The 26904-nt window shown below is 47.9% G+C and overlaps 1 protein-coding gene and 1 long non-coding RNA gene across 2 annotated transcripts; both read right to left on the reverse strand.

The window, feature by feature from the left end:
* Positions 1-139: 139 nt before the first annotated feature.
* On the reverse strand, positions 140-7546 carry HSPA5 (heat shock protein family A (Hsp70) member 5). Its single transcript, XM_003430953.4, has 8 exons — positions 7253-7546; positions 4761-4992; positions 3854-3991; positions 3202-3314; positions 2716-3106; positions 2351-2588; positions 1334-1501; positions 140-1044 (listed from the first exon to the last, which is right to left on the reverse strand). Exons 1-8 carry the CDS (start codon positions 7381-7383, stop codon positions 482-484), a joined length of 1974 nt encoding a protein of 657 aa, XP_003431001.1. The 5' UTR covers positions 7384-7546; the 3' UTR covers positions 140-481.
* A 3983-nt stretch (positions 7547-11529) lies between these two features.
* Positions 11530-26008, reverse strand: LOC114811080. Its single transcript, XR_003758780.2, has 4 exons — positions 25929-26008; positions 18916-19005; positions 12981-13079; positions 11530-12290 (listed from the first exon to the last, which is right to left on the reverse strand). It is a non-coding gene; the product is annotated as an uncharacterized LOC114811080 (long non-coding RNA).
* Positions 26009-26904: the final 896 nt, after the last annotated feature.

Genomic DNA, 26904 nt, shown 5'->3' on the forward strand with positions numbered 1-26904 from the left:
AGGACAGGAAAGGTGGCCCCTGATTGTACTGAAATCAACCTCAGCAGTTGGTCCTAGTAAATGCTTCAGATATTAAGAGTACATTGTGCAAATGTCATCTGTGCTTCCACAGGTATGTACTGCACTTTCGATACTGAAACCAGGGGTAAATAACAAACATTTATTGTGTCACTTAAGGTAGAAAAAAGGTTCTACACCAAATGCACATAACCCAGTTGTTAAATAGAACATCTTCAAGGTGAACACATTTCCCAACCCAGCTTTAGTCATTTCCACCCAACTCCCCCCCCACCCCGTCCCCCGCCCCGGAAACACATGTGAACAACTGCTAATGAAAAGCAGTAAACAGCCACTTTCGGCTATAGCATTTTCAACTCCACTCTGCAGTGAAGATTCCAATTACATTCGAGATTTGAGTTCTCTCAATTTTCTCCCTAACAAAAAGTTCCTGAGTCCAATATTTACAACACTTGCAGAGTTTCTACAATTCATCTTTCTCTGCTGTCTCCTCTTCGGCTCCCGGGGGCGGGCCGGCGCTTCCATAGAGCTTGCTGACGATGGGTTGCACGATCTCTTCCAGTTCCTTCTTTTTGGCTTTGAAGTCTTCGATGTCTGCGTCTTGGTGACTTTCAAGCCATTCGATTTTCTCCTCTACCGCTTTCTCCACTATTTCTTTATCTTCCGGCGAGAGCTTGCCCCCGAGCTTCTCTTTATCCCCAATCTGATTTTTCAGAGAATAGGCGTAACTCTCCAACTCGTTTCTAGTGTCGATACGCTCCTTGAGCTTTTTGTCTTCCTCCGCAAACTTCTCGGCGTCGTTCACCATCCTTTCGATTTCTTCGGGGGTGAGACGGTTCTGGTCGTTGGTGATGGTGATCTTGTTCTTGTTCCCCGTCCCCTTATCTTCGGCCGTCACCCGGAGAATGCCGTTCACGTCTATCTCGAAGGTAACTTCGATCTGGGGGACGCCCCGAGGGGCCGGCGGAATTCCCGTCAGGTCAAAGGTTCCCAGGAGGTGGTTATCCTTCGTCAGTGGACGTTCGCCTAGGGAGAGTTAATTCTGTTAGCGTTCCATTACCACGGAGGGACAAAAGTTGAAGGCTACTGTGAAAGTCTTATTATCCCTTCCCCCATCTTCATGTAGAGAATCATGGATAGAGCTGGGACTGGGGAAGCTGAACTAAGACCAACTCATCTACACCTTTCAGAGGATCTCAGATAGGGGTTGGGTTTGTTGAGCATCCTTTCTTGCCAAGTACTGAGGTACTGGGAGCGAAAGCCGCATTAACGTAATTGCCGTCCAGGTCTTGGAAAGCCTTAAAGCGTCACTTACCCTCGTAGACCTTGATCGTAACAGTTGGCTGGTTGTCTGAAGCTGTGGAGAAGATCTGAGACTTCTTGGTGGGTACAACAGTATTCCTCGGGATCAGCTTTGTCATGACACCTCCAACGGTTTCAATACCCAGGGTCAGGGGGCACACGTCAAGCAGCACCAGATCACCTAGAAAGTGACAAAAATCAATGTGATCGTGCCTCTCACACAGAACATCTCGTCTCTTCTGACCCTGGCTGTCTGATTCACGCAAAAACCTGGGGACGGGGCTATCGGGCATTCGAGTGTCAGTTCAGATTTTTAAAACGGTCTCCGAGAGAAGAGGGATTACATCTAGATCGGGTTACGAACCCGGCACTGTGACCAGGGGAAAGGGACTCGGTTGAGTCTCAGGTCCTCTACGCCTATAAAGTGGAGGTAAGCTACTACTTGTCTCCTTTCTTTCTGCTGCCGGCCTCCTCTCCCCCTACTCTGTGAGTCCCAAACAACAGGGACCTGTCTAATCAAAAGCCACGGTTATTGAGCACTTCCATGCAGAGCACTGTAATCTGCCCAATACTGACGTTTTGGGAGGCATGATCCCTGCCTACAATGGCAATGCCTGCTCTCCCTCCTACTTAGACTGTGAGCCCCATGGGGCACGGGGACTGGGCCTGACCGACTTAGCTTGTACTTACCCCAGTGCTTAGAACAATGTTTGACACCGTCAGTGTTTAAAACACCATAAAAACTGAGTTTTGTTTAGAGGAGCAATGTACCCAAGGTGGCTGATCAAAGGCTTCAGTGTGTTTTAGAATATAAGAAGCCCCCGTAAGATCCACCTACGAATTCTTTCCCAGCACTTGAACACGACTACTCTTGTCCTGCGTACGAGCTACGTGGAGCTGTCTGCTCGGACCATCAGTGCATTTAATGCCATTAGGAAAAATGTATTTAAGATTGGCCCGTTCGATATCAATTCCTGACTACGGTAGCGTCTGAGGCACGTGGACTTAAGGACCATTTTGTTTCACCTACCGGTATCTTGGTCACCAGACAACACGCCGGCCTGGACAGCGGCCCCGTACGCCACGGCTTCGTCTGGGTTAATGCCGCGAGATGGTTCTTTGCCGTTGAAAAACTCCTTAACCAGCTGTTGAATCTTGGGGATTCGAGTGGAGCCGCCAACCAGGACAATTTCATGAATCTCAGATTTCTTCAGGTCTGAATCCTCCAGTACCTTCTGGACAGGCTTCATGGTGGAACGGAAAAGATCCTGAAAAATAAACAAAGCAGTAAAATCAACTGGCTGCCCTTACCCAACTCTTCTGTGTTATGCGCTGGTTAGAGTCTACCCTGAGACCGTTTCCTTCGTTACTGTAGTTCGAGTGAGATATACTTGCCATGTTCAGCTCCTCGAATTTGGCCCGGGTCAATGTCTCAGAGAAGTCCTCTCCCTCAAAGAAGGATTCGATTTCGATTCTGGCCTGATGCTGTGAGGACAGGGCCCGTTTGGCCTTCTCTACTTCGCGCCGCAACTTCTGCACGGCTCTGTTGTCTTTCCTGACGTCTTTTCCAGTTTTCTTCTTGTACAGCTTGATAAAGTGTTCCATAACCCGCTGATCGAAGTCTTCGCCACCCAGATGAGTATCTCCATTGGTGGCCACCACTTCGAAGACTCCGTTGTCGATGGTGAGGAGGGACACGTCAAAGGTTCCGCCTCCCAAATCAAACACAAGGATGTTCTTCTCGCCTTCCCTTTTATCTAGTCCATAAGCAATGGCAGCGGCTGTCCTGTTTAAGGAAAAGGACACAAGACTTAGGAACCTCCGAACTCTGCCCACCGTTGAGAATTCTGTCCGAGGGGCTGGAGACTCAATGAGACTTACGGTTCGTTGATAATCCTCATAACGTTCAATCCGGCAATAGTCCCAGCATCCTTAGTTGCTTGGCGCTGCGCATCGTTGAAGTAGGCAGGGACGGTCACTACAGCATGAGTAACCTAAAAGGTATAGAATAAGCATTTAGCAAGCGCTGCAGGCTTCGCTTTTAGGTTATTTCAAAAGGCGGTGGGGAGGGTGAGCCTTTTAAATGGCCCCGGTACCCTTTTATACAGGGAAAGGGGGTATACGGGGAGGGTAAGTGGTGTTTGTATACACCCTCATCCCACTCTCTCCAGTATACCAAGTTCCCGGTTCCTCCTCACTGGCTTTTAATAATTACATCTAAGCGCTTACTCTGTACCGGACACTCTTCTAAGCACTGGGATAGATACAAGCTTATCGGGTTGGATACCATCTCTGTCTCACATGGGGTTCAAAGTCTGGACTGGAGACATGAGGATTTAATCCCCATTTTACAGACGAGGACACGGAGTCACCCAAGTGACCTGCCCGAGGTCACACAGCAGACAAGTAGCAGAACGAGCATTAGAACCTAAACCCTCTGGCTCTCAAGTATCTGCCCTTTCCACTACACCAAGTGGCTTCTCAAGTTAGTAAGAGTAGCTTCCCATGAAATAAAAGACCACTGAAGTCATACCTTCTTTCCCAAGTACGCCTCAGCTGTTTCCTTCATTTTAGTCAGGACCATGGCAGAAATTTCTTCAGGAGCAAATGTTTTCGTTTGCCCACCACCAATATCAACCTGAATATACGGTTTAGTCTTCTTCTCAATCACCTATTTTAAAAAGAGAGTCAAATGGTACAAAGATGAATATTTGAGTTCGTTTTCCAAAGTCGATGACTTTTGAGTCCTAAGAGTGTAAGGCCACGACTCTAGAAAGTGAATCGATTGGATTATCTGACCTTTAACTGCGGTAAGACGGCACTTCTTTACGAATAGAAGATTAAGGTATTACGAACTGAGTGGCTATTCCCCACAATTTTCCCTAGTGTAAGAAATAAAGAATACAGGTCTAAAGGCGCACAGCTATGAGGCTTATTTGAAGTTAGTGAAGTCATGTACCGGTCACACTTCACTGTTGGAAGTGGATGGCTTTACAACTAGTTTTGGGCTTCCAGCAGCTTGCAGCTAACACCTTTGACAATAATAATAATAATTATGGTACTTGTTAAGCGCTTACTATGTGCCAAACACTGTTCTAAGGCTGGGGTAGATGCAAGGTAATCAGGTTGACCCACGCGGGGCTCACAGACTTAATCCCCATTTTCAAGATGAGGTAACTGAGGCAAAAGTCAAGTGACTTGTCCCAAAGTCACCCAAATGACATGTGGCGGAGTCGGGATTAGAACCCACAAACTGACTCCCAAACCCGTGCTCTTTCCACTAAGGCAGGCTGCTTCTCTAATCTTGACCACAGGGCATATGGCACAAAAGGCATGCCTATCATAAAGTCATTCATTCGACTGTATTTACTGAGCGCAGACTGTTCTAACCGCTGGGATTTCCACCCCCCACCAAACCCTCAGGTGGAGAGTTCCAGTACCTTGAAGGGCAGATATTTGATATCCTGCTGCACGGAGGGGTCGTTCCACGTTCGGCCGATTAACCTCTTGGCATCGAAAACCGTATTCTCGGGGTTGGAAGTGAGCTGGTTCTTGGCGGCGTCTCCTATCAGCCGCTCCCCTTCGGGGGTGAAGGCCACATAGGAGGGAGTGATGCGGTTACCTTGGTCATTGGCGATAATCTCCACACGCCCGTTCTTGAACACCCCCACGCTGGCGAGGGAGAAAAAGGACGACGACAGGGAGGGGGTGAGAAGAAAATTAATAAAAAACAAAAAAGAGCAAAGTTGGAGCATCAACAGTGATCCTATGGTGCATAATGATCATAATAATTAACAGTAGCATAAGTGAATAATAAAAATTCATTCATTCAATTGCATTTATTGAGCGCTTACTATGTGCAGAGCACTGTGCTAAGCCCTTGGAATATACAATTTGGCAAGAGAGAGAGAGACCATCTCTACCCAACAAGGGGCTCACAGTCTAAATGATAATAGTAGTAAATACCACTATTGTCACTACTACTATGTGTCCAGTACTGTTCTCCATCCCCTGGCCTCCTCCTACCTCTCCTCCCTTCTCTCTTTCTCCTGCCCACCCCGCTCCTCTGTCGCCCACCTCCTCACCGTCCCCCTTTCTCGCCTATCCCGCCGTCGACCCCGGGGCCACGTCCTCCCGCGGTCCCGGAACGCCCTCCCTCCTCACCTCCGCCAAACTCATTCCCTTCCCCTCTTCAAAACCCTACTTACAGCTCACCTCCTCCAAGAGGCCTTCCCAGACTGAGCCCTCCCTTTCCCTCTGCTCCTCCTCTACTCTTCCCCCTTCCCCACTGTGCTCCTTTGTATATATTTATTACCCTATTTATTTTGTTAATGAGATGTATATCTCCTCGATTCTATTTATCTTGATGATGGGGTCTTGTTTTGCTCTCTTTGGCTTTGCCGTCTCCCCCCTTCAGCCCGTCATCGGGCAGGGATGGTCTCTCTCTGTCCCAAGCGCTTAGTCCAGTGCTCCGCACATAGTAAGTGCTCAATAAATAAGATTGAATGGGAGCTCGTTGTGGGCGGGGATGGCCTCTCCCTGTTGCCGAAATGTGCATTCCAAGCGCTTGGTCCAGTGCTCTGCACATAGTAAGCGCCCAATAAATAAGATTGAATGGGAGCTCGTTGTGTGTGTGTGGGGGGAGGGGGGGTGGCCTCTCCCTGTGGCCGAATTGTCCATTCCTAAGCGCTTAGTCCAGTGCTCTACTCATAGTAAGAGCCCAATAAATAAGATTGAATGGGAGCTCGTTGGGGGGGGGGGTGGGGGGAGGGATGGCCTCTCCCTATGGCCGAATTGTGCATTCCAAGCGCTCAGTCCAGTGCTCTGCACCTAGTAAGCGCCCAATAAACTGAATGAGAGCTTGTTGGGGGCGGGGGGGGGGGGAGGGGGGGCTGGCCTCTCCCCGTGGCCTAATTGTGCCTTCCAAGCGCTCAGTCCAGTGCTCCGCACCTAGTAAGCGCTCAATAAATAAGACTGAATGGGAGCTCGTTGTGTTGGGGGGGGGGGGGGGGGGGGGGGGAGGTCAGCTTTTCCCTGTGGCCGAATTGTGCCTTCCGAGCGCTCAGTCCAGTGCTCTGCACCTAGTAAGCGCTCAATAAATAAGACGGACTGGGAGCTTGTGGGCCTCTCCCTGTGGCCTAACTGTGCATTCCGCGCGCTTAGTCCAGTGCTGTGCACTTAGTAAGCGCTCAATAAATAAGACCGAATGGGAGCTCGTTGGGGAGGACGGGGATGGCCTCTCCCCGTGGCCTAACTGTGCATTCCGAGCGCTTAGTCCAGTGCTCCGCACCTAATAAGCGCCCAATAAATAAGACCGAATGGGAGCTCGTTGGGAAAGGGGAGGTCTGTCGCTTTCTATTGCTGCACTCTATTTTCCCAAGCGCTTAGTCCAGTGCTGTGCACCTGGTAAGCGCTCAATAAATAAGACCAAATGGGAGCTGGTTGGAGAAGATGGCCTCTCCCCGTGGCCTACTTGTGCCTTCCGAGCGCTTAGTCCAGTGCTCTGCACCTAGTAAGCGCTCAATAAATAAGATGGAATGGGAGCTCGTGGGAGTTGCGCCTTCCGAGCGCTTAGTCCAGTGCTCCGCACCTAGTAAGCGCTCAATAAATAAGACCTAGTGGGAGCTGGTTGGAGGGGGGGAGGGGATGGCCTCTCCCCGTGGCCTACTTGTGCCTTCCGAGCGCTTAGTCCAGTGCTCTGCACCTTTCATTCATTCATTCGATAGTATTTATTGAGCGCTTACTAGGTGCAGAGCAGTGTGGGCTCCACCCGCGGCCTAATTGTGCCTTCCGAGCGCGGGGCGCAGTGCTCCGCCCATAGTCCGCGCCCCCCGCCCCTCCCCCCGCCCGCGCACGACCGACTGCCCAGGAGGCGTCCAACGCAGAGTCTGCACTGCGCTGAACGTGGCGGGGCGGCGCCCGGGCTCCTTACCAGGAGTAGGTGGTGCCCAGGTCGATGCCGACGACGGTGCCCACGTCCTCCTTCTTGTCGTCGTCGTCGGGGCGCGCCGGGCCGACCAGCAGCAGCAGGAGGAGCAGGAGCAGCGGGCCGGAGGGCTTCATGGCGGCCGTCCCGGGCGGGGGCCGGCGAGCCCGGCCTGGCGGAACGTGCAGCGCGGGTTGCAGCGCGGGATGCAGCGCGGGTTGCAGCGCGGGTTGCAGCGCGGGATGCAGCGCGGCCGTACAGTCCTCCCCCTCTCCTCTCCGCTCGCTCCCTCCCTCCCTCCCTCCGCCCAACGGCTGTGCCCCTCCGCGCGCGCGCGCGCCCTTTATAGCTTCCCCGCAGCCCCGTCGTGGAGGCCGCCGATTGGCCGGGATGGCGCGCGTTGGAGGCCGCCCATTGGCCCCCGCCTCCAAGCTGGCCGCCTCCGATTCGAGGAGGGCCCCCCCCTCCGCCGGGACGCGGCCCGGCGCCGACCAATGGGGCGCGGCCCCACCACCTGCGGCGGCGCCCCATTGGTCGGCTCGTTGCCGGGGCGCTCCCCCGCCGCGTGACTCGTGGTGACCTTTCACCCCGTGGGGGGGGAGGGGGCGGCTCCTCCGTCACCGGCCGGGAGGCCTCGGACGCCTCCATCTTCCCGCTCCATCTTGGTCCCCAAGGGCGTGGGTTCGAATCCCGCCTCCGCCCCGGTCTCGGCCCCAGTCACTTCTCCATCCCATCTCTAAAATGCGGATGAAGATTGTCCGCCTTATTCATTCATTCAATAGTATTGATGGAGCGCTTACTACAACAGTAATAATAATGTTGGTATTTGTTAAGCGCTTACTATGGGCCGAGCACTGCTCTAAGCGCTGGGGGGAGACCCAGGGGCATCAGGTTGTCCCCCGTGGGGCTCACGGTCTTCATCCCCATTTTACAGATGAGGGAACTGAGGCACCGAGAAGTGAAGTCACTCGCCCAAAGTCACCCAGCTGACAAGTGGCCGAGCGGGGATTCGAACCCATGACCTCTGACTCCAAAGCCCGGGCCCTTTCCACTGAGCCACGCTCCTACGTGCAGAGCACTGGACTAAGCGCTTGGAATGGACAGATCGGTAACAGAGAGAGACAGTCCCTGCCCTTAGACGGGCTATGTGGGACGACCCATGACCTTCTATCTCCCCCAGCGCTTAGAACAGGGCTTGGCACATAATAAGCGCTTAACAGATACCGTCATCATCTTTCCCACAAGTTTCTACCCCAGCACTAAGAATGGCGTTTGGCACATAATAAGCGCTTAACTGATACCGTCATCATCTTTCCCACAAGTTTCTACCCCAGCACTTAGGAACGGTGTTTGGCACATAGTAAGCGCTTAACAGATACCATCATCATCATCTTTCCCACAAGTTTCTACCCCAGCACTTAGAACAGCGTTTGGCACATAATAAGCGCTTAACAGATCCCATCATCATCTTTCCCACAAGTTTCTACCCCAGCACTTAGAACAGTGTTTGGCACATAATAAGCGCTTAACAGATACCATCATCATCATCATCTTTCCCACAAGTTTCTACCCCACACTTAGAACAGTGCTTGGCACATAGCGCTTAACAAATACCATCATCATCATCATCTTTCCCACAAGTTTCTACCCCGGCACTTAGAACAGTGTTTGGCACATAGAAAGCGCTTAACAGATACTATCATCGTCATCACCATCTTTCCCACAACTTTCTATCCCAGTACTTAGAACTGTGCTTGGCACATAGTAGGTGCTTAACAAATACCATCATCATCATCACCATCTTCCCCACAAGTTTTTAACCCAGCACTTAGAACAGTGCTTGGCACATAGTACGCGCTTAACAAATACCATCATCATCTTCCCCACAAAGCCCCAGGCCTAAGTCCCCATCCCAACTGCCCCAGGGCCTGCTATGGGTACAACGTCTCCACGGTCAATCAAGGCCAATCGATCACTCAGTCTTACTTACTGAGTGCTCACTGTGTGCAGGACACCGTACTCAGCGCTTGGGAAAGTACAATACAGCAATAAAGAGAGACCCTTCATTCAGTCATATTTATTGAGCACTTACTATGATGACGATGGTATTTGTTAAGCATTTACTAGGTGCAAAGCACTGTTCTAAGCGCTGGGGGCGGGGATACATGGTGATCAGGTTGTCCCACATGGGGGGGGGGTCACAATCTTAATTCCCATTTTACAGATGAGATAACTGAGGCCCAGAGAAGTTAAGTGACATGCCCAAAGTCACACAGCTGACAAGTGGCGGAGCCAGGATTAGAACCCCTGACCTCTGACTCCCAAGCCTGGGCTCTTGCCACTGAGCCGCGCTGCTTCTTATGTGCAGAGCATTCATTCATTTATTCAATCGTATTTATTGAGTGCTTACTATGTGCACTGTACTAAGCACTTGGAATGTACAATTTGGCAACAGAGAGAGACAATCCCTGCCCACAACAAAATCCAGTCTACGGGGTGGGGAGGGCGTGTGTGAGACTGACATCAATATCAGTAAACAGACATCAATATAAAATCAATTAAATAACAGATCGATAAATAAATAAATGCTGTGGGGCAGGAAGGGGGGAAGAGCAAAGAGAGCCACTCAGGGTGACAAGGACGGGAGGGAGAGATGAGAAAAGTGGGGCTTACTCTGGGAAGGCCTGACCTAATTCATTCATTCAATCGTATTTATTGAGCTCTTACTGTGTGCAGAGCACTGTACTAAGTGCTTGGAATGGACAATTGGGCAACAGATAGAGACAATCGCTGCCCAATGAGGGGCTCACATTCTAAACGGGGAGGGACAGACAACAAAACAAAACAGAACTTATTATTATTACCAGCGTCAGCCTGGGTTGAGACCGTAGCCCTGCCTCTCACCCCTCCACTGTCACTGTCTCTAATGCCCGGGACTCAGCCACGGTTTGTTGTAATAATAATAATGATGGTATTTGTCAAGCGCTTACTATGTGCCAAGCACTGTTCTAAGCGCTGGTGGAGATACAAGGTTATCAGGTTGTCCCAGGTGGGGCTCACAGTTTTAAACCCCATTTTCCAGATGAGGTAACTGAAGCCCAGAGAAGTTAAGTGACTTGCCCACAATCACACAGCTGACAAGTGGCAGGGCTGGGATTCGAACCCATGACCTCTGGACTCCCAAGCCCGTGCTCTTTCCACTGAGCCACGCTGCTTCCATTCCTAGAAGCCATCACAGCCAGGACTGAGACCCCCGTCTATATTTCTGCCTGAGCCTGGGACCTCATCCTCTCACGTTCACTGCCTACCCCTCTAACCAGCCATTATTCCATCTCCTCTCCACATCAATAATGGTAACCGATTCACCATCACACAGAGGAGACCTCCTCTCACACAGCCCATCCCCGGTGCCTCACAATTGGTACCACGATCCTCTCGCCCCAGGTCCTACTTGGAATCAAATTCGGACCTTCCTTTACCACCAGGCAGAACCGGAGTCCTATTTTCATCCTCCCTCGCCAATACCACCTGTTGTGTCTTTCCGTCGCCACGGACAATTCATGCCCTTTCTCCCCATTCCCTCAGAGCACTCTTTTTTCCCCAACTAATACCCCTTTCCTTGCCACTTGTCTGCTGTGTGGCCTTGGGCAAGTTGCTTCACTTCTCTGTGCCTCATCTGTAAAGTGGGGATTAAGACAGGGACAGCGTTCGGCCACATCTGCTTGTATCGACCCCAGTGCTTAGTACAGTGCCCGGCATATAGTGAGCTCTTAACAAATACCCAGGGTGGCTCAGTGGAAAGAGCTCGGGTTTGGGAGTCAGAGGTCATGGGTTCGTATCCCTGCTCTGCCACTTGTCAGCTGTGTGACTGTGGGCAAGTCATTTCACTTCTCTGTGCCTCAGTTACCTCATCTGTCAAATGGGGATTAACTGTGAACCTCACGTGGGACAACCTGATTACTCTGTATCTACCCCAGCGCTTAGAACAGTGCTCTGCACATAGTAAGCGCTTAACAAATACCAACATTACTATCATTATTATTATTATTATTATTACCCCAGAGATCATTATTAGTATTATTATTACAGTGAGTACTCATACTTCTCTTTCATGTTTGTCCAGTCACCCTGGACCCCTCATAACTTGATATGTCTCATCAACCTTTACCATCACAAATACCCCAGTGATCATTATTAGAATTATTATTATTACAGTGAGTACTAATACTTCTCTTTCATGTTTGTCCAGTCACCCTGGACCACTCATAACTTGATACGTCTCATCAGCCTTTACCATCACTTCCTCAATCAATTCATCGATCATATTGATTGAATGCCTACTGTGGTTGGGAAAGTGCAATAGAGTTGAAAAGTCACAATTCCTGCCTTCAAGGATTTTACAGTCCAGTGAGGGAACCAGATACAAATAATTTAAAGAGGGAAGCAAGAAGGAGAAATGGAGAGGTATGCCGGTGCTTAAAGAGTAGGGGGTGTAAGTTGATAGGTGTAGAAACACTATCCTTGTTTCCGTACCTTACCGGTGATTAGTCACCCTCCATCACCGTTGCTGTTGCTTGTCACTGCCAACTTCCTCACAAGCTATTACAACCCGTAGATTCACCAAAACTAATCTTTTCCTTTCCGACCCAACTCACCGCCACACCCTGGCCAGATCCTGTCAATTAATCATTCACCTAGTGCTTCTCCGATTGGCTTCGGCACTTTACACACTTTAATTTTGTTTGAGGGTTGTTTTTTTATGACATTTATTAGGTGCGAAGACCTCTGCTAAGTGTGGGGGTATACACCAGACAATCAGAATGAGGCCCGTAATCTAAGGCAAAGGGAAAATAGGTATTTTAGCCCATTTTATAGATAAGGAAACTAGAAGGTGAGCAGGAGACTGGTAATAGCAGCCTTTGTTTACAGTAAAGCAACTCGGTCGAGGTCATCCAAAGCAACTTGGTCAAGGTCATCCGCAAGTCAGTGGCATCCCCCAAATCTTGGTGTCCTGGTAGGAAGTAATCCCCCAAATCTCGGTGTCCTGGGAGGAAGTATTTAGGTTGAGATAGTTATAGCTAACACCAGTGGTCTGGGACATGGAAGAACGCATAAGCTGTTGCCTCTGATTTCACTGTCCTGCCCCCCAAGTCAGGATACTAAACTTCAATGTTTAAACATTTAGATAAGTAAATTGGCTTTATTTCACTTGAGCATTTCTTCTAATAGTCACACTGGGATAGGTTTAGTAGCCTTTACGAACCTTCAAACATCACAACTTGACTTTGCTTTTGCATCATAGCTCACTGCTAACCATCCTTAGTATTGCATCATTGGAATGCAGAGCTCGAACTATCCTTCGCAACACGGCTTGATCGTGTTCCAGTCAGAGACGCTATTTTTGCCAAGACTATTTTTTCTTGATCCCAAGTCAGGCTAGAGAGCTGGATCTCAGCAAGCTCCAGAACCAGTTGTGTCCCTGAATGTCACCTTAGTGACTCAGAGAAGTTATGCCTGCTTCCTCTCCCTGAAATGAGGGATGTTACCAACCCTGGCCTAGTCACAGTGGTACTGAGTACATTATTACCTAATGAATGGTTAGAGAGGGCTTGAAAATTTGATGTAATATGCAAATGCTAAGTATTAGTTTGTAGCTAATATAATTCTCAGTCGAGGATTCCATTCAGACTGAATGTGGGGAAAAATATACAAGTATATATACTAATACGCTTACCTTGTATACCCCAAATAGATCTTTCGGGTAAAGACATCCCTCAGTGTGAGTATTCCTCAGAGGCTGGGAGACCTGGACATTCCATCTTGTGGGCAAGGGCTGAAAATCAATCAGTGAATCAATCAATCATATTTATTGAGCACTTACTGTGTGCAGAACACTGTACTAAGCACTTGGGAGAGTACAGTGTAACAGAGTTGGCCGACAGTTCCCTGCCCACAGCGAGCTCACGGTCTAAAAAACTTGTATTTTGCTCCATTTCAGATGGTGATTAGGTCAGGGTTGGTCTCATTCACTCATTCATTCAATAGTATTTATTGAGTGCTTACTATGTGCAGAGCACTGTACTAAGCGCTTGGAATGTACAAATCGGTAACAGATAGAGACAGACCCTGCCGTTTGACGGGCTTACAGTCTAATCGGGGGAGATGGACAGACAAGAACAATAGCAATAAATAGAATCGAGGGGAGGAACATCTCATTAAAACAATAGCAAATAAATAGAATCAAGGCGATGTACATCTCATTAACAAAATAAATAGGGTGATGAAAATATATACAGTGGAGAGGACGAGTACAGTGCTGAGGGGAGGGAAGGGAGAGGGGAAGGAGCAGAGGGAAATGGGGGGAAAAGAGGGTTTAGCTGAGGAGAGGTGGGGGGGGTAGAGGGAGTAGAGGGAAAAGGGGAGCTCAGTCTGGGAAGGCCTCTTGGAGGAGGTGAGCTCTGAGTAGGGTTTTGAAGAGGGGAAGAGAATGAGTTTGGCGGAGGTGAGGAGGGAGGGCGTTCCGGGACCACGGGAGGTCGTGGCCCAGGGGTCGACGGCGGGATAGGCGAGAACGGGGGACGGTGAGGAGGTGGGCGGCAGAAGAGCAGAGCATGCGGGGTGGGCAGTGGAAAGAGAGAAGGGAGGAGAGGTAGGAAGGGGCAAGGGGATGTAGAGCCTTGAAGCCTAGAGTGAGAAGTTTTTGTTTTGTGCTGAGGTTGATAGGCAGCCACTGGAGGTTTTTAAGAAGGGGAGTGACATGCCCAGAGCTCAAACCAATCAAGGGGCAAGGGAAACACAGTTAAATGCAAATCCACAGATAATGTACAACCTCATTTTATCTTCTGGTCTCAACTTTCTCTCACCCCCAAACTACCAAAATTCATTTTAACAGCTGCTAAGAAATGGCAAAACTGATTGAGTTTTACTTCTTCTCACTGGCTTCTCATGCTCTCTGATGGTAGTGGTACAGGACAATTAGTGGACAGAGCACGGGCCTGGGAGTCAGAAGGTCATAAGTTCCAATCCCGGCTCTGCCACTTGTCTGCTCTGTGACCTTGGGCAAGTCACTTAACTTCTCTGTGCCTCAGTTCCCTCATCTGTAAAATGGGGATTAAGACTGGGAGCCCTATGTGGGACAGGGACTATGTCCAACCCAATTATCTTATATCTACCCCAGTGCTTAGACCACTGCTTGGCACATAGTAAGTGCTTAAGAAATACAGTAATAATGATAATAATAAAATAGCCAAACAGTAGTTACCAGTGGATTAAAAAGAAGAAAGGGGCTTGGGATATACAGTCTCTGGATAATCTGCTCCTGTAGTAAAGCAACAAGGATGTTGATTGGTTATTTTTAAAAGCTGCCTTAGTAATAATAATAATAACGGCATTTATTAAGTTCTTGCTCTTAGATAGAGGGCACTTAGATAACATATCTAGAATGAGAAGCCTTAGGAGCCCTTCACCAAATCAGACATTCAAAAATCTGCCTTTTATCTGGACTCTGCCCCAGTATTCTGAAAAATGATAAAAGTCTGATTACACATTAATCAGAGGAGCAATTGAAAATACTGTAAGAAAGTAAATTCAAATAGAAATTAAAAACCAGAAAACTCCAAAATAGTTCATCCACTCCCAATTCCCTGGCCTCCTTTCTTAATTAGGAGATATGGACTTTTTACCCATTTGGAGCCCAGATCCGAGCTAAATGCCTCCTTCCTTCCCTAGGAGAGAAACATCCAACTTTCTCTACCCCAACCAAGAGAACGTGTCAGGCTTGGCTTTACCCAGGATCATCCCATTTCTCTGCTTTGTGGGAGTTTCTCCCTTTCTCCTCCACAATTCCCTTAACCACCCTCAGCAGAACCTTTAGAGGATTTGAGCACACATAATTCTCAGCAAAACATAATACGTCGCAGTCTTACGGTGTGGCAAACACTGGGCTAAACGCTGCAGTAAATACAAGATAATCAAATTGAGCATAGTCACTGTCCCACGTGAGACTCTGAATCTCAGCGACGGGGGGAGCCTTGCATCTGCCAACACAGAATTCTTGTAAAGTGCCCCCAACCCTTCATTTCCGGACCTACGTTACTGAGGAATCTTTTCCATTTGACAATAATAATAATAATAATAATGTTGGTATTTGTTAAGCGCTTACTATGTGCCGAGCACTGTTCTAAGCGCTGGGGTAGACACAGGGGAATCAGGTTGTCCCACGTGGGCTCACAGTCTTAATCCCCATTTTACAGATGAGGGAACTGAGGCACCGAGAAGTTAAGTGACTTGCCCAAAGTCACACAGCTGGCAAGTGGCAGAGCCGGGGTTTGAACCCATGACCTCTGACTCCAAAGCCCGTGCTCTTTCCAGTGAGCCACGCTGCTTTGTCAAGGGCACTGCTTCTGCTTGGTTTCTGCTTAGATAACAACCGTTTACCTCTAGGGATTGTTTTAGTACATAGAGACGCAGCATGGCTTAGTGGAAAGAGCCCGGTTTTGGGAGTCAGAGGTCATGCGTTCTAATCCTGGCGCCGCCACTGATCAGCTGTGTGACTTTGGGTAAATCACTTGACTTCCCTGTGCCTCAGTTCCCTCATCTGGAAAATGGGGATGAAGACTCTGAGCCCCACGTGGGACAACCTGATTACCTTGTATCTACCCCAGTGCTTAGAACAGTGCTTGGCACATAGTAAGTGCTTCACACTCAAAATCTGCCTTTAATCTGGACTCTGCCTGAGTATTCTGAAAAATGATAAAACCCTGATTTCACATTAGAGGTGCAATTGAAAATACTGTAAGAAAGTAAATTCAAATAGAAATTAATACTGTTGGTATTTGTTAAGTGCTTACTATGTGCAGAGCACTGTTCTAAGCGCTGGGGTAGATACAGGGTAATCAGGTTGTCCCACTTGAGGCTCACAGTTAATCCCCATTTTACAGATGAGGGAACTGAGGCCCCGAGAAGCGAAGTGACTTGCCCACAGTCACACGGCTGACAAGTGGCAGAGCCGGGATTCGAACCCATGACCTCTGACTCCCAAGCCCGGGCTCTTTCCACTGAGCTAGAAATGTTCATCCACTCTCAATTCCTTGGCCTCCTTTCCCATCATCTTAATTAGGAGATATGGACTTTTTACCCATTTGGAGCCAGCTCCCCAGAGCCAGGAAAAATGCTTCCTTCCTCCCTCTGGCAGAGAAACATCCAGCTTTCTCTGCCCCAACTAAGAGAGCGTGTCAGGCTGTGAGCCCCACATGGGACTACCCGGATTACTTTGTATCTACCCCAGTGCTTAGAACAGTGCTCGGCACACAGTAAGTACTTCACAAATGCCATCATTATTATTATTACATACAGTATCAGAGAACTTCTCTTCATCTTCTCCTCAGCGTGGAAAGTTCTTATTAATTTTCAGCCTCGTCACATTTTACGTTTTCCTTCTAGACTTTAATCTAGGCCCAAAATCAGGAGCATAGATCTACTTTTCCCATTTTTGCTGCTTTTCATCCCACGTGACATTATTTTCTTATTTGTTCATTCCATCCTGAGCCATCGTAGGCCAGTCAAAAGCAGTAGAAAAAAAATTATCTCCAAATCTTCCCAGAATTCAGGCTTGAATTGGCCCAGGTAATGAGAAGACGTCACCATGTCGGTAGATCCTGCTTATGTGTGTAAGGAAAGAGGAAAAGGGATCAGCACTTTTTCTGTCATGCGTGTTGTGATGTGCGATGATGTCTTGTATCTATAATTCTATTTATCTATTTTGATGCTACTGATGCCTGTCTACTGGTTTTGTTTTGTTGTCTGTCTCCCCCTTCTAGACTGTGAGCCCGTTGTTGGGTAGGGATTGTCTCTATCTGTTGCCAAATTGTACTTTCCAAGTGCTTAAAACAGTGCTCTGCACACAGTAAGCACTCAGCAAATACGATTGAATGAATGAATGAATCTAAACCAGTGCTCAGTACAGGGTTGGCGCATAGTAAGAGCTTAACAAACACCTTAAAAAAAAGTATGGTTTGATTACTTGCATCACTCATTCATTCAATTGTATTGAGTGCTTACTGTGTGCAAAGCACTGCACTAAGCACTTGGGAGAGTACAACAACAAACAGGCACATTCCTGCCTACAGCGAGCTCACAGTCTAGAGGGGGAGAAAGACATTAATATAAATAAATAAATTACAGATCTATACAAATATATACATATGTACTATGGGGATGGGAGGGAGGATGAATGAAGGAGCAAGTAAGAGCAGCCCAGGAGGGAGTGGGAGAAGAGGAGAGGAGGGCTTAATCGGGGGGGCTTCCTGGAGAGTATGTGCCTTCAATAAGGTTTTAAGGTGGGAGGGAACAATAATCTGTCTGATATGAGGAGGGAGGACATTCCAGGCCAGAAGTAGGATGGGGGTGAGAGGTCGACGGCGAGATAGACGAGATCGTGGAGGTTGGCATGAGAGAAACAAAGTGTGCGGGCTGGGTTGTAGTAGCAGAGTAGCGAGGTGAGATAGGAGGGGGTGAATAAGTGCTTTAAAGCCAAGCATCATGTATTCTTACTGAATGACAAAGGCTGGGATAGATACAAGGTTATCAGAGTGAGCACAATCCCTGTCTCACGTGAATTTCTCAATCTATTTTATCCCCCATTTTACAGTTACAGATGTGGAAACTGAAGCTCAAAGAGATTACATGATTTTCCCGGGGTCACACAGCAACCTGGGACAGCTCACTGGAAGCGGGGAATAGGTCTGGTTACTATTATAGTGTACTCTCCCAAGTGCTTAGTACAGTGCTTGGCACACAGTAAGCACTCAATAAATACGACTGAGTTAATGAATGTCAGAGCTGGGGCTAGAAATGGGTCGGTGTCCTGGCTTCCAGTCCCATGTTCTTTCCTTAGACCACAGGGGGTCTTTCAGTCTTTGAATAAAATGCATTCCTTACTGGGATGTTCCTCGGGCACAGTCAGTTGGGTCTATTGCCACCTCCCTCATTCATTCAGTCGTACCTATTGAGCACTTAATGTGTGCAGAGCACAGTACTGAGCGCTTGGAAAGTACAATTCAGCAATAAAGAGAGACAATCCCTGCCTACACAGGGCTTACAGTCTCAAAGCGGGGAGACAGACACCAGAACAAGTAAACCGAGCATCAATATAAATAGATTTATATATACACATCAAAACAAGTAAACAGATATCACTATAAATAGAATTATGGATATATACACAAGTGCTGTGGGAAGGAGTGGGGAAGAGCAAAGGTAGCAAGTCAAGGTGACACGGAAGGGAGGGGGAGCTGTTGGAAAGGGGGGCTTAGTCTGGGAAGTCCTCTTGGAGGAGGTGAGCTTTCAGTCAGGCTTTGAAGGGGGGAAGAGTGATTGTTTGGCAGATTAGAGGAGGGAGGGCGTTCCAGGCCAGAGGTAGGACGTGGGCCAGGGGTCGAGGACAGGCGTGATGGAGGCCCAGTGAGAAGGTTAGCACCAGAGGAGCAGAGTGTGCCGGCTGAGATGGAGAAGGAGAGAAGGCAGGTGAGATAAGAAGGGGCAAGGTGATGGAGAGCTTTGAAGCCTCCTCCTGCCTTCAGGCCTACACTTTACTCCATCGATCGATCGTATGTATTGAGCACTTACCGTGTGCAGAGCACTGTACTAAGCACTTGGGAGTATCTGCTTACCTGCTACAGGGCAGAGCAGCAAGGAACGTGCTCACCACTGTCACTTCCTCCCTCCTCACTCCTTCTGCTGTCCCATGTGGTGACTGGTGTCTGGATGGGAGAAGAAGGATGGAAAGGGCCTTGGGGTCCCAGCATGATTCCTGAGAGCTCTGAATCCTAGGGGGAACTCACCCTTTCCAGAGAACTGAACTGTACTTTCCAAACGCGTAGTACAGTATTCTGCACACAGTAAGCGCTCAATAAACCCGTTTGAATGAATGAATGAACAAACTGATACCTCCCAGGGAGGGAAAGGGGGAGCAATAGGACTCTGAGGATTCGGGCTCAGGGCTCTCCAAAGTGCACCCCGAGGGGTAAGAAGGCCACAGAGACAGTAGTCTATCTCCTGTGAATCCCATCACTGCACAAGTCGATGAGGGAGAAAGGGTTTTAAGGGAGGAATAGTTTCTCATTTCTAGGTTCTAATTTCTGTCTTTTAAATATACTCATTTTGTTGCACTCCTTACCCCAGAGAGAACATCAGGAGCAGGATCAAGAGAGCGCAAGTAGCTCTGAACAAACATCTGGGATTATAATCAACTCCTTCATTATGATTCTAGTAATAGTGACATTTGGTAAGCGCTTACTGTGTGCCAAGCCCTGTACTGAGCATTAGGGGGTAGATTCAAGATAAGCAGCTGAGACCCAGGCCTTGGTCCATACAGGGCTCTCAGACTAATGGAGAGGGAGAAAAGGTATTTCATCCCCATTTACAGTTGAGGAAATGAGGCCCAGTGATTTACGTGACTTTTCCGAGGCCATTCAGCAGTCAGGTGGCAGAGTTGGGACTAGAAATCAGATCCTCTGACTTCCAGGCCTGTGTTCTCTCTACTAGGCCGCACGGATTCCCACAGTCCCAAAGTCTTCCACCAGGCCACTCTGCTTCTCAATCCCAGAATCTTCATGATAGACCAAGGCTTGTCCACTGTTTATGATGGGAGACTGCAAGCGAATCATATTATTATTGCTAATGATAATAATTACAACATTTATTAAGCACAGTGTGCAACTCTCTCTACTAAACTCTGGGCTAATTACACAGAGATCAATTCAAACCCGGGCCCTGACCCACAAGGGACTCACAGTTTAAGTGGGGGAGGACAGACAAGAAGCACAGTAAGAACACAATATAAACTATAACTACAGAAAGCTAAGTACAACAGTAAAACAACTCTAGTAAAATAAACAGATTAAACAGTACTTGGAGGGGATAGTCTTGGGATATTTTATTGCTCACAGCAAAGAGACCATGTTATAAATTTTCACAACTTCCCAAAGTCAAGCTTCAATCCTTTAGGAGGAGGGAGGCCGGTTCAGATGCCTCAAGGATCCCAGGGCCCCAGTGGCACAGGACCGCGAGGATTCAAGAGAAGCAGCATGGTTAAGTGGATAGCGCATGGGCCTGGGAATCAGAAGGTTATGGGTTCTAATCCCCGCTCCACCACCTATCTACTGTATGCCCTTGAGCAAGTCACCTCACTTCTCTGGGCCTCAGTTCCCTCATCTGTAAAATGGGGATTCAGACTGGGAGCCCCTTGTGGGACAGGGACTGTGTCCAGCCTGATTAACTTGCATCTACCCCAGTGCTCCAACAGCACCCTATAATTATTATTTAAATTCTATCTTTGTCACAGTATCCTTTTTTTTTTTTGTGTGTAACTGCTCCTAGGGAATCTTAGGTCTACTATTAGGACATTTATGTTTTCCATTCACCTCCACATCAAACAAAAACTCCTCACCACTGGCTTTAAAGCACTTAATCATCTCACCCTCTCCTACCTCACCTCACTACTCTCCTACTACAACCCAGCCCACACACTTCATTCTTCTAACGCTCACCATCTCACTGTACCTCAATCTCATCTATCTCATCACCAATCTCTCGCCCACATCCTACCTTTGGCCTGGAAGGCCCTCCCTCCTCATATCAGACAGATAATTGCTCTTCAAAACCCACTTCAAAACCTTATTGAAGGCACATCTCCTCCAAGGAGCCTTCCCTAAGCCCTCCGCTCCTCTTCTACTCCCTCCTGGGCCGCTCTTGCTCCTTCATTCATCCTCTCTCCCATCCCCATAGCACCTATGTATATATCTGTAATTGATTTTCTTATCTATTTATTGATTGATTTTAATGTCTGTCTCCCCCTTTAGACTGTGAGCTTGTCGTGGGCAGGAATGTGTCTGTCTGTTGTTATATTGTACTCTCCCAAGCCCTTAGTACGGGGCTTTGCACAGAGTAAGCGCTCAATGAATACAGTTGATTGAATGAATGACTCCATTGTGGATTTCTGGCTTTGGTGAATGATGATGGATTGAATTTCATTTGTAGGTGTTATTATATCCCCCTAGTATCCAGTTTCAAACATAATTTACTCTTTAAGGTGGCCAAAGAAGCCTGAGTCTTGATGGCAAACTAAATGAAGAATGGGAGAGGTTAGGATTCCTTAAAAACTATCCCAGAGCCCAAAGCTGGGCGGCTCTGAACATCTCCTGGTGATGACAGGGGCAGAGTGATTCTTTAACAAACTATGTCCATCCACTGCTCTTTTCCCAGCAGGGATTTCAATCTCACTGCTGCTGACAGACAAATAGTTATTGAGCATCTACTACGTGTTTTTTTATCTCTCCCTTAACAAAGTGCCCAGAACTCTGTTCCATTGAGTTCCCTAAGGGAAAAAAAAAAAAGGCCTGCTTTTTGACTCCTTTCTTTCCCAAATTGTGTTCCGGATCAGGACAGAACATCTGAGCTAGGCAACATTTTCTTCCCCAGACAGCAGTAAGTCACAGAATGGAAATTTGTCACTCTTTAATGACATAGAGTTTGCTCTCCTTTGTTATTTCGATTTTATGATATTTTGATTCCTTAGGAGATATGCTGTTTCTGCCCCTTTAATTACAATAAGCGTCTGGCAAGTTTCCCACAACAAATTAAAAGGAAATGCTGCAATAGTTGATGGATGGGAATCCAGGTTACTGCTACAACTGAATGAGTAGGTTCCACCCAAGCCAGTTGATGAATACTTAGCAGGAGGATGTCTGTGTATTTATGAACAATGTGCCTTGGGCAAGAGAGAATTTAGAACTAGAAAATCTTTAAGTGCTTAAACCTGTTGCACTTCACATACTGGCTCAGAAGAACTTTTCCATTCATCGCACACACACTTAGGAGAGGTTTTTTGGATTTCGAAAGAATACATTTTCATAGAAATCAGAAATTTTCAGGTAACCAAGACATCGGAGCGGCTTCCCCTAAAGACCTAAGAGTAGCAGAACTCATAATTTATCATCTGAGATTTTCTTGAAGAACAGAGACTCCACGAGAAGAAAAAAGATGCTTCCTTTAGAAACATCCCAGGGCCATTACCAAAGAAATGCAATGCCTGATGACACTCCGTAAGGAGGGGATGGTAAAAGGACTTGAACAACAGGGTGCCTGAGCCCAGAGACAGTTATTTTCTGATAAATCTGGCCTTGCCAACTGTCAAGTCTGGCTTAGGCTCGCCTCATGTTGCACGCTCCGCTCCCTTGCCACTCACCTCCTCACCGTCCCCCATTTTCGCCTATCCCGTCGTCGACCTCCAGGCCACGTCCTCCCGCGGTCCTGGAACGCCCTCCCTCCTCACCTCCGCCAAACGAATTCTCTTCCCCTCTTCAAAACCCTACTCAGAGCTCACCTCCTCCAAGAGGCCTTCCCAGACTGAGCTCCCCTTTTCCCTCTGCTCCCTCTACCCCCCCTTCACCTCTCCGCAGCTAAACCCTCTTCTCTCCCCTTTCCCTCCACTCCTCCCCCTCTCCCGTCCCCTCCCCTCAGCACTGTACTCATCCGCTCAACTGTATATATCTTCATCACCCTATTTATTTTGTTAATGAGATGTACATCACCTTGATTCTATTTATTTACTATTGTTTTAATGAGATGTTCTTCCCCTCGATTCTACTTATTGCTATTGTTCTTGTCTGTCCTTCTCCCCCGATTAGACTGTAAGCCCGTCAAAGGGCAGGGACTGTATCTGTTGCCGATTTGAACATTCCAAGCGCTTAGTACAGTGCTCTGCTCCTGGTAAGCGCTCAATAAATACTATTGAATGAACTTCAGTCATTCTAGTTGATTTTTATCCTGGGACTTTAGATGAGGTATAACAAGCCCCACAGCACTTCTATACGTATCTGTAATTTATTTATTTATATTAATGTCTGTCTCTCCCGCTCTAGACTGTAAGCTCATTGTGGACAGGGAATGTGTCTGTTTATTGTTACAGTATACTCCCCAAGTGCTTAGTCCAGTGCTCTGCACACAGTAAGCACTCAATAATTATGATCGAATGAATGAAGGTGGCCGTTGATCGGTTTTAGTCGAGCAGACCTAACACTCCCGTGCTGACCTAGAAGCAACAGAGGTATATTACATGACATGGGTTACGAAGGTTATGTAACATAATGTAATTCATTCATTCAATAGTATTTATTGAGCGCTTACTATGTGCAGAGCACTGTACTAAGCGCTTGGAATGAACAAGTCGGCATCAGATAGAGACAGTCCCTGCTGTTTGACGGGCTTACAGTCTAATCGGGGGAGACGGACAGACAAGAACAATGGCAATAAATAGAGTCAAGGGGAAGAACATCTCGTAAAAACAATGGCAACTAAATAGAATCAAGGCGATGTACATTTCATTAACAAAATAAATAGGGTAATGTGTAATGGGGAAGCAGCTTGGCCTAGTGGAAAGTGTATGGTCCTGGGAGTCAGAGGACCCGGGTTCTAATTCCACCTCTACAACTTGCCTTGGCCAAGTCACTTTACTTCTCTGTGCCTCAATTCCCTCATCTGCAAAATGGGGTGTCAAAACCCGTTCTCCCTCCTACTTAGACTGTAAGCCCCATGTGGGACCTGATTATCTTCTATCGGAGAAGCAGCGTGGCTCAGTGGAAAGAGCACGGGCTTTGGAGTCAGGGCTCATGAGTTCGAATCCCAGCTCTGCCACTTGTCGGCTGTGTGACTGTGGGCAAGTCACTTAACTTCTCTGTGCCTCAGTTCCCTCATCTGTAAAATGGGGATTAAGACTGTGAGCCCCATGTGGGACAACGTGATTCCCCTATGTCTACCCCAGCGCTTAGAACAGTGCTCGGCACATAGTAAGCGCTTAAATACCAACATTATTATTATTATCTACCACAGTGCTTAGTACAGTGCTTGACCCATAGTAAATACTTAACAAATACCACAATCATTAATGGGAAACTGAGTGGCCTCCTGGAAATAGCATGGGCCTGGGAGGTCAGAGGACCTGGGTTCCAATCTCAGCTCTGTCACTTCCCTGCTGTAGCCACTGGGCAAGTCACTTACCTGCTTGGTGCTTCAGTGGCCTAATCTGTACCAGGGGAATTCAATACCTGTTCTCTCTCTTACGTAGACTAGGAGTCCCATGTGGGACAGAGACTGTGTCCAACCTGCTTAGAGAAGCAGCGTGGCTCAGTGGAAAGAGCCCGGGCTTGGGAGTCAGAGGTCATGGATTCTAATCCCAGCTCTGCCGCTTGTCAGCTGTGTGACTTTGGGCAAAGTCATTTAATTTCTCTGTGCCTCAGTTACCTCAACTGTAAAATGGGGATTAAAACTATGAGCCCCATGTAGGACAACCTGATCAACTTGTATCCCCCCTAGTGCTTAGAACAGTGCTGTGCACATAGTAAATGCTTAACAAATACCATTATTATTATTATTATTATTATTATTAACTTGTATCTACCCCAGTCCTTGACACATAGCATGCCTAACAAATATAACAATAATAATGATAATTATAATAATAATTTTAAAACCCTGATATCATGATGATGATGGATTCCGCAGTGGGTAAAGGTCTGACAGACCTTGGTCCAAATACAAAGGCGTTTGATTCCAGTGCTAATGATTTACGCAGTGTCACTTGTACACATTCACTGCTGGCAGTCTTATTCCTTCTAGAGCCCGAAATGCAAACCAGCAGGGTGAAGTTACAAAGGATACACAGGAATTTTAGGTGCCAAACCTATTTAAGACCAATGCGACCTCAGCATAGTAACGATCGATGCTGTGTTATAGAGCAATAGACCAGCGGGTGTTTGTTAGCTAGTTCTTTTCAGGTCTTTCCCTGAGCCTGTTTACTACACGAGATGCCCTAGATGAGTTTTTTTAGTTATAGACCAGCACCACTGAGGCATATTCTCAGGTATCTCCCCACATCTGGCTGGAACACAACGTGATGAGGTGTGGGTCAGATGTGGGGGTGGGAATGGGGAATGGCATCCAACGACACACGAAAAGGTTGTTTATGGAAAACTGGAGAGTACGCGGCTGGGGAGGATCCCCAACCCTCTTCCTCGTGCAGAGCCGTTGTATTTCCTGCCCAAGTCTCCATAAACGGGGGGACGGCTTTCGGCACGCGGGACTTGGCAGCAGGATCCGAGGAAGGGGAGATTGGGTGTTAAAAATACTGGAAGTAACGTAAGTCCCTTGAAGAACCGGGACCACGTCTAATTCCCACTTTGTGTATTCTCTCCCAGAATTTAGTACAGTGCTGTGCACTCAGTCAATGCTTAATATGCTCTATTTCTACCACTATTACTTATGTCACATCATTACCAGGGAGGGGACAGCCAGTTGAACACTGCACTGTTTGTAGTAAAACCTAAGCAATTAGCACAGTGCTCTGCACATAGTAAGCGCTCAATAAATACTATTGAATGAATGAATGAATGTGACCGAGGGAGAAACACTAGGCCCAAGAAGTTGCGTAGCCTAGTGGAAAGAGACCAGACCTGGGAGTCTGAGGACTTGGGTTCTCACCTTGATTAAACCCTCTTTTCCCCAGCTCGCTCTCCGTTCTGTGGCATCTATGCACTTGGATCTGTGACCTTTGGATATTTGATATTTGACCCACCCTCAGGCCCACAGCATTTATGTACCTATCATTCAATTAAATATTATAGATTACCTCTTTATCCATATTGTCTGCCTCGGTGCCTCAGTTACCTCGTCTGTAAAATGGGGATGAGGACTGTGAGCCCCACATGGGACAACCTGATAAACTTGTATCTACCGCGGCACTTAGGACAGTGCCTGGCACATAGTAAGCACTTAACAAATACCATCATCCCCATCTAGACTGTAAACTCATTATTAGCGTCTGCTGATTCTGTTGTACCGTACTCCTCCCAAGCATCCGGTGCAGTGTTCTGTACGTAGAAAGTGTTCAATACGTACTGTTGATTGATTAATTAAGGATCTACACCGGACCGACACCAGCAGAGACAGCCGAGAAGGAGAGAGGCTAGGGATATCCAAAATAAACCTTGGCTTAGTGGACTGAGCACGGGCCTGGGAGTCAAAGAGACCCAGATCCTAATCCCGGCTCCGCCACATGTCCGCTGCGTGACCTTGGCCAAGCCACTTGACTTTTCCGGGCTTCAGTTACCTCAGCTGTAAAATAGGGATAAGAGTGCGAGCCCTATGTGGGACAGGGACTGAATCTAACCTGCCTAACTTGTACCCACCCCGGCGCTTAGAACAGTGCTGGGCACAGAGTAAGCGCTTAAGAAGTACTGTAATTATTATTATAATAATTAAGTCATCTTACGAGGGAAGGGGGGGAGGGAGAGAGAGATATGGAGAAAGAGAGGGAGGGGTGAGAGGAGGGAGAGAGAGAGGGAGGGAGGGGGGAAGAGGAGGAGGGAGAGAGGGATATGGGGGGAGGGAGGGGGAAAGAGAGGGAGGGGAGGGGGAGGGAGAGAGACGGAGGAGAGAGGGAGGGAGGGGAGACAGAGGGAGGGGGAAGAGAGGGAGGGGAGAGAGAGATATGGAGGGAGGGAGGGGAGGGGAGAGAGAGGGAGCGAGAGATATGGGGGGAGGGAGAAAGAGATATGGGGGGAGGGAGAGGGAGATATGGGGGGAGGGAGGGGGAAAGAAAGAGA

The sequence above is a fragment of the Ornithorhynchus anatinus genome, chromosome 4, assembly GCF_004115215.2.
Source record: "Ornithorhynchus anatinus isolate Pmale09 chromosome 4, mOrnAna1.pri.v4, whole genome shotgun sequence".
Classification (NCBI taxonomy): domain Eukaryota; kingdom Metazoa; phylum Chordata; class Mammalia; order Monotremata; family Ornithorhynchidae; genus Ornithorhynchus; species Ornithorhynchus anatinus.

Bases quoted from the DNA above. Each gene is read 5' to 3' on its own strand.
- HSPA5 (XM_003430953.4), bottom strand. From the start codon at position 7,383: ATGAAGCCCTCCGGCCCGCTGCTCCTGCTCCTCCTGCTGCTGCTGGTC. The intron at 3,315-3,853 runs GTATGACTTCAG...TATACCTTTTAG, and splicing joins AGGCGTACTTGGGAAAGAAG to GTTACTCATGCTGTAGTGAC. The intron at 1,502-2,350 runs GTAGGTGAAACA...GTCACTTTCTAG, and splicing joins GTCTGGTGACCAAGATACCG to GTGATCTGGTGCTGCTTGAC.